Raw genomic sequence first — 11,486 nt, 5'->3', positions numbered from 1 at the left:
TCCTTGAGCTCGAGGAGCCGCTGGTCCGCGGCCGCCGCGCGGTCGTCGGCCGACGCCGCGCGGTCCGACGCTTTGGCCGCGCGGTCGTCGGCGGACGCCGCGCGCTCCTCGGCGAAGGCCAGGAGCTTCTCGAGGTCCGCGGCCCGCCGCTCCGCCGCCGCCGTCGCGCGCTCGGCCTGCGCCGCGGCGCGCTCCGCGTCCGCGGCCTCCTTGTCGCTCCTGACGGAGCCCTCGGCCTTGGCGACGGACGCGCGCCGCGCCGCGGCGGCGCACTTGCGCTCCGCGGCCTCGGCGCGCAGCGTCATGGACTCGAGCTCCGCCGTGAGGCGCGCGGTCTCGTCGGACGGCGCGGCGGAGGCGTCCGCGGCCTCGCCGTGGGTCTTGCTCTTCCAGCGCTGGAACGCGGAGAGCTCCTCCGACGACACGGCGGAGGCCTCGGCGGCTTCCGCGCGCGCCTTCATCTCCGCGAGGGCGGCCTTCAACGCCTCGGCGTCGTCGTCGCCGTGGGTCTTGCTCTTCCAGCGCTGGAACGCGGAGAGCTCGTCCGAAGACACGGCGGAGGCCTCGGCGGCTTCCGCGCGCGCCTTCATCTCCGCGAGGGCGGCCTTCAACGCTTCGGCGTCGTCGCTGCCGTGGGTCTTGCTCTTCCAGCGCTGGAAGGCCGAGAGCTCGTCCGAAGAAACGGCCGACGCCTCCGCGGCTTCCGCGCGCGCCTTCATCTCCGCGAGGGCGGCCTTGAGCGCCTCGGCGTCGTCGTCGCCGTGGGTCTTGCTCTTCCAGCGCTGGAACGCGGAGAGTTCCTCCGACGACACGGCCGAGGCCTCGGCGGCTTCCGCGCGCGCCTTCATCTCGGCGAGCGCCGCCTTGAGCGCTTCGGCGTCGTCGCCGCCGTGCGTCGCGTCCTTCCACCGGCGGAACGCCGACATCTCCTCGTCCGTCGCGTCGGCCGCGGGCGCGGCGGCCGCGGCGGCCTCGGCCCGCTCGGCGCGCTCCTCGGCGGCGGCGGCGCGGCCCTCGGCGGCGGCGAGCTTTTTCGCGGCGGCGTCGCTCTCGGCCGCGAGCTCCTTTTTCAGCGCCGCGACCTCGGACGCGGCGGCGGCCTCGGCGTCGGCCTTGGCCGCGAGCGCGGCGCGCAGGTCCGCGGCCGTCGCCTCGGCCTTGGCGACGGCGGCCTGGAGGGACGCGACCTCGGACTTGTACGCCGCCAGCACGGGGTCGTCCTTCGGCGCCGGCGGCGACGCGGGCGGCGAGCCGGGCGCGGGCGGCGGCGGCGCGGGCGCGTCCTTCTTCTTGACGCGGCCCTTGCGGATGTCGATCATGGCGCGGCGCACGTCCTTGAGGTTCAGGTGCTTCCAGGTTTCGGTCTTCGCGAGTTGCTCGTGCGCGGCCTTGGCCGTAAGGCTCGGGTTCGCAGCGAGGAGCTCCTGGACCGCGTCGACGACGTCGCCGCCGCTGGCCATGGTCGGCGCCGGCGCCGGCGCCGGCGGCATGAGGCCCTCGGCGTCGCCCCAGCCGTCGCCGTCCGCGGCCGCGACCTCGGCGAGCGACGCCTTGACGCCGTCGAGGCCCTTCTTCGCGTCCTCGGCGGCCTGGGCGAGCGCCGTCTTCGTGTGGGTCGCCGCCTCCTCGAGCTTCGCCTTGGCCTTGGCCTTGAGCGATTCCATGTCCATCGCGGCGCGGCCTTGGGTGGTGCGGGTTTTGATCCCTCCTTGGGCGTCGCGGAGGACGGCGGACGAGGCCTTCCGGCTCGCGGAGGCGACGGTGAAGACGCGAGGCTTCGCGCGCGAGCTCGACGGCGCCCGCGGCGAGCTGCGGGCGAAGAACCCGACGCTGCTCGGCGCGGCGCGGGAGCTGATGCGAGCTCCTCGTCGGCTCCTCGATGCTCGACAAACCTTGAGGCAAGATTTTTCAGCGGCGGCAGCCCCTCGACGCGAAGTCGGCGGCCATGGTGGCCGTGCGCTGGCGCTTCGCCTTGCTGCTCACGGCGGTGTACTCGGACGAGGACCCGCACATCAGCCGCGAGTGCGACGCGGACCGCGTGAGCCACTACCACGCGACGTGCCGCCTCGACGCGTCCCACGCCTGGTTCGTGCGCCAGGAGAACGCCGCCGTCGTCGACGTGCACCACGGCGTCGCCTTCCACCCCATCCTCAAGGCGGCGTCGAGCGCCGTGCACAACGAGATGCGCTACCTCGACGGCCACAACTTCCGCATCGCCGCCGACGACACGAACATCCGGGAGGTGAAGGCGAGCTGCTGCGACGACGGCTCCTACGCGGGCGTGCTCAACTTCACGTTCGTCCGCGAGCCCGTGGAGCGCTTCCTGAGCGCCTACCACTTCCTCGCGGAGCACAGCCGCCTGGTCTGCGACAAGCTCACGGCCGAGGCGGTGCAGCACGGCTTCTGCCCGCTCCTCAAGGCCATCCCCAAGACCGGGTTCACGCCGCTCCTCGGCGAGGACATGGTGGAGCGGCCGCCCATGCAGGGCGACGACGACACGGCCTACGGGCTCTTCGAGTCGTTCCTGGAGATCTGCGAGCTCTGGGGCTGGATCGGCCCGAGCCGCTTCTTCAACGCGCACTTGCTCCCGCAGGCGCTCCAGCTCACGGAGGCCGACGGCGCGCCGCGGCGCTCGCTCCAGCACGTGCGCCTGCTGCCCGGCGCCGCCGCCGTCCAGAGCCCGGCGAAGCGCGCGCGCAACATGTCGGACCAGCTCCTCGAGCTCTACGGCGCCGCGTGCCCCGGCGGCGGCTGCGTCTTCCGCGAGCCCTCCGCGGACAAGCCCGACTGGGCGGGCATGCACCTGAGCCCGAACCGCTGGTTCTCCGTGACGGCGGAGAAGCTGCCGGACCGCCTCCTCGTGCGCGCCTGCAAGCTCGTGCTCGTCGACTACTGCTGCTTCGACGTCGTCCTGCCGGCGCCGTGCGCGGCCGCGGGGCTAACGTGCGCGGACGCGACCGACGCGGGCCTGCCGGACTGGCTCCCGGCGGAGCGGTCCCCGGACCCGCCCCTGGACCCGCGCCGCGCGCTGGACCCCGTGTCCTGCTGCGACCTGCGCATCCGCCCGCCGCTCCCGCCCCAGCCGGAGCTCCCGCCCGCGCCCGCGCCGGACGGCGCGGCGCCGCCGGGCTTCACGGCCGGCGGCCCCGCCCGCGCGCTCCACCGCGCCAACGACGACGACGGGCCCGACGTGCCCCCGCTCCACCCGGCCCTCGCGGAGCTCACGGACGCCGACGACGATAACCTCTAAGCTGAAGCGTGTGCAGTGCGTCGTGCCTGACCTGAGTAGACCACGCCCCTCCCCTGGCGGAGGGATCTCCTGTCCCTCGCCTGGGGGAAGTTATGACCTCAGGCCGGGGGTAAGGGAGCGGCATGGTCGACTCGTGCCAGGCGTTGTGCGACGCCGCACCTCTTGCCCGGGGCGTCGCTCGCGACGTTCGACCGCGCGCGTCTGGTCGCTGTGGACGCGAAGCCCGGGCGTCGCTCGCGGCCGCGCCGACCCCCGCGACTCCGGAAAAAGATCGGATCGGTTAGGGAAGAACGCGCGCCGGGCCGACCGCCCGGCGCGCGCCGCGGACGACGGGGAACAGCGCGGCGCCTAGTAGGTGTGGCCCGTGGTCTTCTTCTTCTCGCCGAGCTCGAAGTGCTTGCACCGCTTGATGGTGAGCTGCTTCTTCGCCTTGCACTCCTTGCACTCGAGGCGGAGCGTGACCTTCTTCGTCGTCTTCGCCTTCTTGTGGAAGACGGGCTTCGTCTGGCCGCCGAAGCCCATCTGCTTCATGTCGTATCGCCGCTTGCCCTGGGCGAAGTTGGACGCCTTGCCGGCCTTGTACTGCGTGACCTTGTGCGTCGTGTGCTTGCGGCACTTCTTGGCCTTGCAGTACGTCTTGCGCTCCTTCGGGACGTTCACCATCTTGAACAACCTGCGGGGCGGGGGGGTCGGCGCGCCGTTGCTCGTGCGGGGGTAGCTTCTCGTGGTGTCGTTCCCTCTCGTACGGGGGCTCCGCTCGTCTCTCGGTCTCTCTCTCCTCTCGGCGTCCGCCCGCCGAACCGCTCCGCCGCCGCCCGAACCGCGTCCGCCGCCGCCGCGAGCCGCCGGGGAGAGCTTTCGGGAGCCCGTGAGCGTCCCGCCGCCTTCGCGATGGAAGGGGCGAATCGCCGCGGGACTCCCGGGTCGAGGGGGCTTGGGGCCGCGCCGTCCGGCGGAGGCCGTCGCACGGACCGGCGTGGTCGGTCCGCGCGCCTCGGCCCGCCGGCGCGCCAAGCCAACGGCGGCCGCCGCGCCACGGCCCGCGCGACGCTGCGAATCCCGCGGCGACGCGCCCGGCGGCGCGAAGGCCGCCGGCCGGGCGCAGCGGGGACGCCGCGTGCAGCAGCGCCTCGGCGTCGGCGACGGCGGCCAGAGCCTCCCCGCGCGACTCCCCGCGCAGCTCCGCGAGCGACGGCAAGACAGCAGTTCAGACGGCGAAACTCGGCGGCTAGGGCGACGCGAAGGCGGCAATTTCATGCAGACGCAGCAGCATACTCGGCCGGCGAGCAAAGAGCGATCACTCGAGGAGCGAGGCCGCGCCGGGGGTCGAAAAGCTCTCGCAACGACGCCGCGCGCGCGCGGCGACGCGCTGCGCAAGGGCCCACAGATAGACTACCCGCCCTAGCCGGGCTTGGAGCAGAGGGCGCGCCGCCGGCGACGGCCTCCCGGCAGTCCGTCCCCGTGTCTGCTCGTCGAGGACCGCGCAGCGTGACGAGGAAGTCGTCGTCTCCGCGTCGCTCAGCGCGCCCGCGCGCGCGAGGTCGACGCTGGAGTGGCAGATCAGGTCCCCCGTGGAGAGGGACCGGGGCAGCGCCGTGGGCGCCGGCGACCCCACGGCCGCCGAGTCCTCGCCGTCCTCCGTCCCGCTGGAACTGCCAGTCCTATTGCGGCGTCGTCACCCCGGGGAAGTCGGAGATTGCCGCACTGCGGCGCGATCTGCTCCTTCCAGCACACGAGGGAGTCCGACCCCAAGCCCCCGGGCGCCCACGGTCCGGGCAGCGACGGCGGCGCCAGAGGCTACACGGACATCGGCCAGCGCGTCCGCGGCCCCGGGCCACTACAAGCGCCTCGCGTCGCGTCGATCGACCCAGGGCTCCTAGAGCAACACCACCTAGCCGAGTCTTATTCGACGGCCTTCCGACGACACCATCTAGCCGAGTCTAATTCGACGGCCTTCCGCTGACTGGCGACGCCTCCGATGGCGAGGAAGAAGCCGCGAAGCCGCTTCGGCGACTGCTCAGTGCTCGACCGGTTTCACCACAGCGCACATCATCACTCCCCACTCCTTGGGGCGCGCCGGGGCTTTGCGCGCGCGATTGCGCCGTTTCGGGGGTTGCTCCGCGTCGCCCGCCCCCCTCGGAGTGCATCGCCTGAAGAACGGAGTGCATCGCCTGAAGAAGGGACAGCGAAGGCGCCGAGAACGCCAAAGGCGCGAAGCCGCGCAAACGCCCCCCCGGGCGCGCGTCGCTCGGCCGTTCGGCGACGACGTCGACCGCCTCGGCACGCTTCGCCGACATCGCGCGATTCGGGTCCCGGCCGCCCCGCCCTTCTCGCGTCCGCGGTCGCGGGGAGACGCGGACGATGGCGCTCCGGCGCCTCGCGCGGCTGCTCGCGGTCGCCCGGGCCCTGGACGACGCCGGCAACAGGGGCGCGACCGCACGGTGGGACAACAACAGGGCGGGCGTCCACTGCCACCTGCGCCGCGGGCAACCGGGGCCGGGCAACCGGGGCAACAACCGCGTGCGGGGCGCGACCGCGGCCGTCGTCCACAAGATGCCCAAGGCCGGCGGCGCGTCGTTCGTGACGTCGCTCGTCGCGTTGAACTGCGACGCCCCCGAGCCCGCGCGCATCGAATGGTCCGAGCAGTGGTCCTGCTCGGCCGCGCCGCGGTTCCTCCTCCTGCGCGAGCCCACGGCGCACGTCATCAGCATGCGCGGCGCCGCGCGGAACTCGAATCTTCGACCCGACTTCAATCGAACGGTGTGGACCAGACGCTTCAGCTGCGCTTCGAGCACTCGACGAGAGTAATCGATCCGTCCAAAAATCGGCCAAATCGACGTCGATGTGGCCGAGCTCGAGCATTTCAAAACGCAGGTACAACCACTGCCAGCGCGGCCACGGCTTCGTCGCGCACCGCTACGACCGCGTGAGCCTCGCGGCCTGGCTCCGGGGCTGGGCGACCGCCGACGGCGACGCGGTCGCTCGCTGGCTCGTGCCCGACGCCCGGCGCCAGTGCAACTTCTGGCCGCGGAACTTCCAGGCGTCCGCGATCCTCCGCGGCGCCACCTGCGGCCGGCGGCGCCTCGGGACCTACAAGGAGCGCCCCCACGCCTGGGGGGCGGGCGGCCGCGACCTCGCCGACTGGGCGGCGCGCGGCGGCGCGCGCGTGGCCGCTTCGTACGGCGCGGCCGCGATCCGGCGCGCCGCGTCCGTCGGCGTGACGCGCTACATGGACGCGAGCGTCTGCGTCGCGTTCTTCGCGCTCCACGGCGCGCTCCCGGCCGGCGGCGCCTGCGATTTCTGCGCGACGCGCGCGCGCCTGCCCGCGCAGACCCACGACGTCAACCACTGTGTGGAAATCAACCAGTGAGCTGGGACGTCGGGGCCAAACTTCAGAACTCTCTATCTCGGTCAAATCGACGTCGATTCGGCTGATTTTTGGACGGATCGATTGCTCTCGTCGAGTTCTCGAAGCACGGCGAAAGAGTCTGGTCCAAATCGTTCGATTACGCGCACATTGAAGTCGGGTTGAAGGTTTGGAATCCACACAGGTCAACCACACGGAGGTCGACGCGGAGCGGCTCGACGCGGCGACGCTCGCGCTCGCGCGCGACCTCACGCGCGTCGACGAGCTCCTCTTCGCGGAGGCCCTCTCGTCCTTCGTGGCCCGCGCGCGCCGCGTCGAGAACGCGACGGGCGTCGCGCTCCTCTGCGACCTCGACGTCGACGACCCGCCGGCGAGCGGCTCGTCGCGCATGCCGGCGGGATACGCGAGTTAAAGCCGCTTCGACTCACCTCTAGTCGAGCGCCCCAACTGGAACTGTTTCGAACGACGCGAAACCACCTCGACGAGTCGAGATCGACGTCGACTGGCGACGCCTCCCAAGAGGCGTCCCAAGTAGGGGCGGACAGTGAAGCCCGGGCGCTTCGGGGCCGCTTCGGCTGGGTCCGGTTCCCTGGATGGGTCGGGAGCAGTGCACCGAGATGCTGGTTTCGTGCAAGGACCTAATTTGGGTATGTTGCGTGAGGCCCGGCCTCACGCATCTCCGCCGAGTTTCGTGGCTGCACGAAATCAGGAACCCCCCGCACCGCGAATGCATGGTGCCGACAGCACTGGTGGCGGCCCTCGACAAAGCGCTTCGGGACGTCGCGGGCCGACGCCAGGCGCCTCCCGGCGGCGCGGAATCACGTCGCCGCGCGTTCGGAACCGTTCCTGCGTGCCCTGCGGCGCTGCTCTGAGCCGCAGAGCCTTCGGCGCTGCTCGTGCGCGCCTGGAGCGCCCGCTCTGGTGAGGCTTCGGTGAGGCACCGGAACTAGATCGCTTCGCTGGGCGCTGCTGGGCGTCGCGCCGACGTGTCGAGTGTTCAGTGCACTCCCAGGTCGACCTACGAGGCGCGGGAACACGCGCTGCGCCTACCGCTCGTGGCGTCTGCGCTGGCACAGGCGCGAGACGGGATTGGCGTTTCTCGCCTGGAAACGAGGCGATGGGCCACAACGCGTCCTCGCGGGCTACAGGCGTCGGACGGCTGCGCGATGGGTTCCGACGACATGTATATCGACTCGAGTGCGCCCACGCCAGCCCAAAGTCGCCGGAGCGCCTCGTACACGCGACCGCGTTTTGCCCGCGCGGGAGGAAAATCGAGACTTTGCGAGGTCGTAGCTCCGCGAGATCGACGTCGATTTACGCGAACCCAGGCTCTCTAAGTATCAGTTAGAAGTCGGCTATCCATCGCAAGTGACCGCAAGGTCGAACTCGACGGTCCACCGCCGGTCGACTTTCACTGTCCGCCCCTATCCCAAGCGAAGTGGGGGCGAGGAAGGAGCCGCGAACCGCATCAATGCGTGATTTTCTCGGCGACTGCTCTGACAACGCTCAAAAGCAATGACGCTCAAGTACATCGCCACCCTCGTCCTCGCGCGTTCTGCTCGCGCCCTCGTCTGTTCGACGTACAAGACGCCGGAAACGTGCTCGGGGTGCGTCTCCAGCGGCGAATGCGTGTGGCGGGAGATGAACACGGGCGAGATCATGGACGAGTCGGAGTACCGCCGCAAGCTCGAGGGCGAGGGCTCCTGCGTCGCCGACGCCGACTCGCCGAACTGCGGCCCGATCGGCATCACGGCGGTCGACGGGGTCGACGACGTCGCGGGCGCGTGCTCGGAGGACGGCGGCTACCCGTATTTTTGCACCGAGGACGAGGCGAACGCCGCGAGCCCGGACGGGACGTCCCACGAGCACCGCGGCTACTGGATGCCCCTGGGCGTGACCATGTACCACGGCGACTTTGACGGAGTCGCGCCCGCGTGCGAGTGCGAGGGCGCGCACCACGGCGACGACGAGTCCGAGGAGGCCCACGACGACCACGACGGCCACGACCACGGCGAGGAGGCGGAGTCCGACGCCGCCGCCGCGGCGCGCCTCCTCGGCGCCGCCGCGCTCGCCGCGGCCGGGGTCGTCGCGCTCGCGTGAGCGGCCGCGCGGAACTCCGCGCCGCGAACGAGCGCGAGCCTTCGCCGCGCGCCCCGGGCCTCGCCCGCGAGGACCTCCCGACCCTCCGATTCCCGCCACGCCACCAAGAAGCGAACTAAGTCGAAAAAACAGAGAACGCTCGCTTGCAATGGAAACAAAGTGGCATGGAAAAATTTACGCGGCGCGCGCGCACTTGTTCCCGCCCGGCTTGCAGAGGTCGCAGAAGAGCGACGCCTTCGGCGGCGGCCCGCCCGCCTGGCGCTGGCAGGGGCGGCAGAGGAGCACCTCGATGGCGCAGCTCCGGTTCGCGCACTTGGCCTGGGCCTGGTACCGGTCCCAGGGGTCGCCGCAGTGGACGCACGCGGAGATGACGCGCGCGTTGTCCGCGCCGTGGCTGAAGCGCTTGTCGAAGGTGTAGTTCTTGCCCACCCAGTGGCCGCCGTCGCTCTGGAACTCCTCGAGGTAGCGGTGGATGCCGCCCTCGAGCTGGAAGACGTTCTTGATGCCCTGGCTGCCCATGTAGGCGCTCGCGCGCTCGCAGCGGACGCCGCCCGTGCAGTACATGAGCACCTTCTTGTCCTCGAGCTTGTGGCGGTTGTCCGCGACCCACTTCGGGAACTCCGTGGACCGGCGCATCATGGGGTCCAGCACCTTGTCGCCCGGCGGCGCGAACTTGCCGATGAGGCTCTCGTTGTAGTTGCGGACGTCGACGACGACCGCGTCCGGGTCCTCGAGCGCCCTGTGGAAGTCCGCGGGCGCGAGGTGCGTGCCGCCCTTGTCGAGGGGCGCGTCCCGCGCGTCGAAGCCGTAGGTGACGATCTCGGCCACGGGCCAGCACTTGACGCCCTTGAGCATCTGGTTCCGCGGCAGGCCGTCGACGTACTTGAAGTCGACGCGGCCGTTCCCGAAGGTCGCGGCGTCGAAGGTCTCCAGCGACGCGGTGAAGGCGCGCACGCCCGCCGTCGGGCCCGTCAACGTGCCGTTGTAGCCCTCGCGCGCGACGCGCAGGCGGCCCGTGACGCCGTGCGTCTTCAGCGACTCGACGCAGAACTTGATGGCCGCCGTCTGCCGCTGCTTGCTCATGAGGCCCTCGCAGTACGCGTAGAAGAGCACGATCGTCACGGGGCCGGGCTCCTCCGGCGCCGCGGACGACGACGACGACGACCGCGCGGCGGCCGGCGGCGCGGCCGCGGCCGGGTCGCCGGGCGCCGCCTTCGCCTTCTTCGCCGCCGGCGCGGCGGCCTCGGTCTCGGCGCTGCGCTTCTTCTCCTTGTTCGGCGAGGCGGCGGCGGCGGCGCGCTGCTCCGCCTTGGCGGCCTTCTTCGCCTTTTTCTTGGCCTTGTAGGTCGCGACCTCTTCTTTCGTCGGCTCGCGGCCCAGCTTCTTCTCGAGCTTCGCGCGCGCCTTCGGCATCGTTTTCGCGGCGTTTGGAGGCGCGACGACTCCGGCGCGCGACTCAGGCCGAAGGACTCGGCCCACTGCGTCGTCGCCAGAGATCGATTTGCGAGATGTGCACACCTTGAAGGCAAGATGCACCTCAGTTGTTGCTTGGAACAGGAACAGGTGGCTACTTAGGGGACGGGGGTCGCTTCGTGGGAGGATCACCAGTAGCCGCCGCCACCGCCGACGAGGGGCGGGTAGGACGGCTCGCGGCCGAACGCGGCGCCCGGGCCGGCCGGGCGCCAGATGGGCGGCGCCGCGCGGCGCGGGCGGCGCGCCGCGACCCCGCCGGGCACGCGCACGACGACGGCGTCGGCGTCGCCCGCGTCGACGAGCGCCGCGCGGGAAAGGTCCGCGCCGCGCGGCAGGTCCACGATTTCGTCGACCCGGCCGTAGCGGCCGCCGGCGACGCGGCGGAGCAGGTCCGCGCGGTAGGCCGCGTCGCGGCGGTAGCGCCGCGGGCAATGCTCGTCGACGGCGCGGAGGAGCGCGGCCGCGGCCGCGGGGCCCGGCGCGAGGACGCCGCCGACGCGGAGCCGGCCGCCCTCGACGGCGAACTCGAGCGCGTCGACGCCGTCGCCGCGGAGCTCGACGTCGTAGGAGCCGCGGGGGCCGTGGCGCAGCGAGGCGCGGAGCTTCGCGGGCGTGCCGCGCCAGAACTCGGGCTCCGCCACGAGGCCGAGCGCCTCGTCGCGGCGCTCTTCGGCGCGTTCGTCGGCCAGGCGCCGCTCCTCGGCGCATTCGTCGGCGCGGCGCCGCTCCTCGGCGCGCTCGTCGGCGCGGCGCCGCTCCTCGGCGTCGGCCCGGCGCCGCTCCGCCGCGAGGCGCTCCTCGGCCTCCGCGAGGCGGCGCCGCTCCTCGACGAGGCGCCGCTGCTCCTCGACGAGGCGGCGCCGCTCGTCGACGGCGCGCCGCGACGCCTCGGCCGCCTCGCCCTCGAGGCTCTTCGTGGCGAGGCTCCGCAGCAGCGGCGCCTCATCATCTTCCGCTGTTGGCTGCGTCTCGGCCCAGCGCTTGAGGCCGACGAGCGTCGCCGCGTAGCCGGCCTCCTCCGCCCGCTGCGCCATGCGCTCGACGACCTCGAGGTCCGTGGCCGGGCAGAGGACGAAGGCGTTGCGCCATTGCTCGGAGACGGTCATGGTTGTTGTGTGTGCGGAACGCTGTCGCTTTGCGAAATTGTCTCGCGTGCGACGCAGTTGCTTTGCAATGTTCGGCTGCTCATGCACCGGGAATCGATGCTCGTTCTTGAGGCCTTCTTGCACTCCCTTGCGAGTTCCATGGAACATCAAAGGCTAACCAAACCTCGCCCACTCCCCTGGGGGGCGGAGG

General features: G+C 71.9%; 3 protein-coding genes across 3 annotated transcripts in view; all 3 read right to left on the bottom strand.

Annotated features, from left to right (window-relative positions):
- AURANDRAFT_66134 (hypothetical protein) overlaps positions 1-1,670 on the bottom strand; it is a gene marked incomplete at both ends in the record, with an annotated part of 5,601 nt that extends 3,931 nt beyond the window's left edge. Inside the window, one exon of the mRNA XM_009041258.1 lies at positions 225-1,670. Within this exon, the coding sequence (XP_009039506.1) occupies positions 225-1,670 (1,446 nt within the window). The remainder of the gene's footprint in view (positions 1-224) is intronic.
- Positions 1,671-3,598: 1,928 nt separating this feature from the next.
- AURANDRAFT_30290 (RL44_PICJA 60S ribosomal protein L44) lies at positions 3,599-3,913 on the bottom strand (the record flags this gene model as incomplete). Its single annotated transcript, XM_009041257.1, has 1 exon — positions 3,599-3,913. One exon carries the CDS (start codon positions 3,911-3,913, stop codon positions 3,599-3,601), a length of 315 nt encoding a protein of 104 aa, XP_009039505.1.
- Positions 3,914-8,878: 4,965 nt separating this feature from the next.
- AURANDRAFT_54461 (hypothetical protein) lies at positions 8,879-10,190 on the bottom strand (the record flags this gene model as incomplete). Its single annotated transcript, XM_009041256.1, has 1 exon — positions 8,879-10,190. The coding sequence occupies one exon, from the start codon at positions 10,128-10,130 to the stop codon at positions 8,892-8,894; it is 1,239 nt and encodes a 412-aa protein (XP_009039504.1).
- Positions 10,191-11,486: the final 1,296 nt, after the last annotated feature.

The sequence above is a fragment of the Aureococcus anophagefferens genome, assembly GCF_000186865.1.
Source record: "Aureococcus anophagefferens unplaced genomic scaffold AURANscaffold_20, whole genome shotgun sequence".
Lineage (NCBI taxonomy): Eukaryota > Pelagophyceae > Pelagomonadales > Pelagomonadaceae > Aureococcus > Aureococcus anophagefferens.
This window is presented reverse-complemented; position numbering and strand designations above follow the sequence as displayed.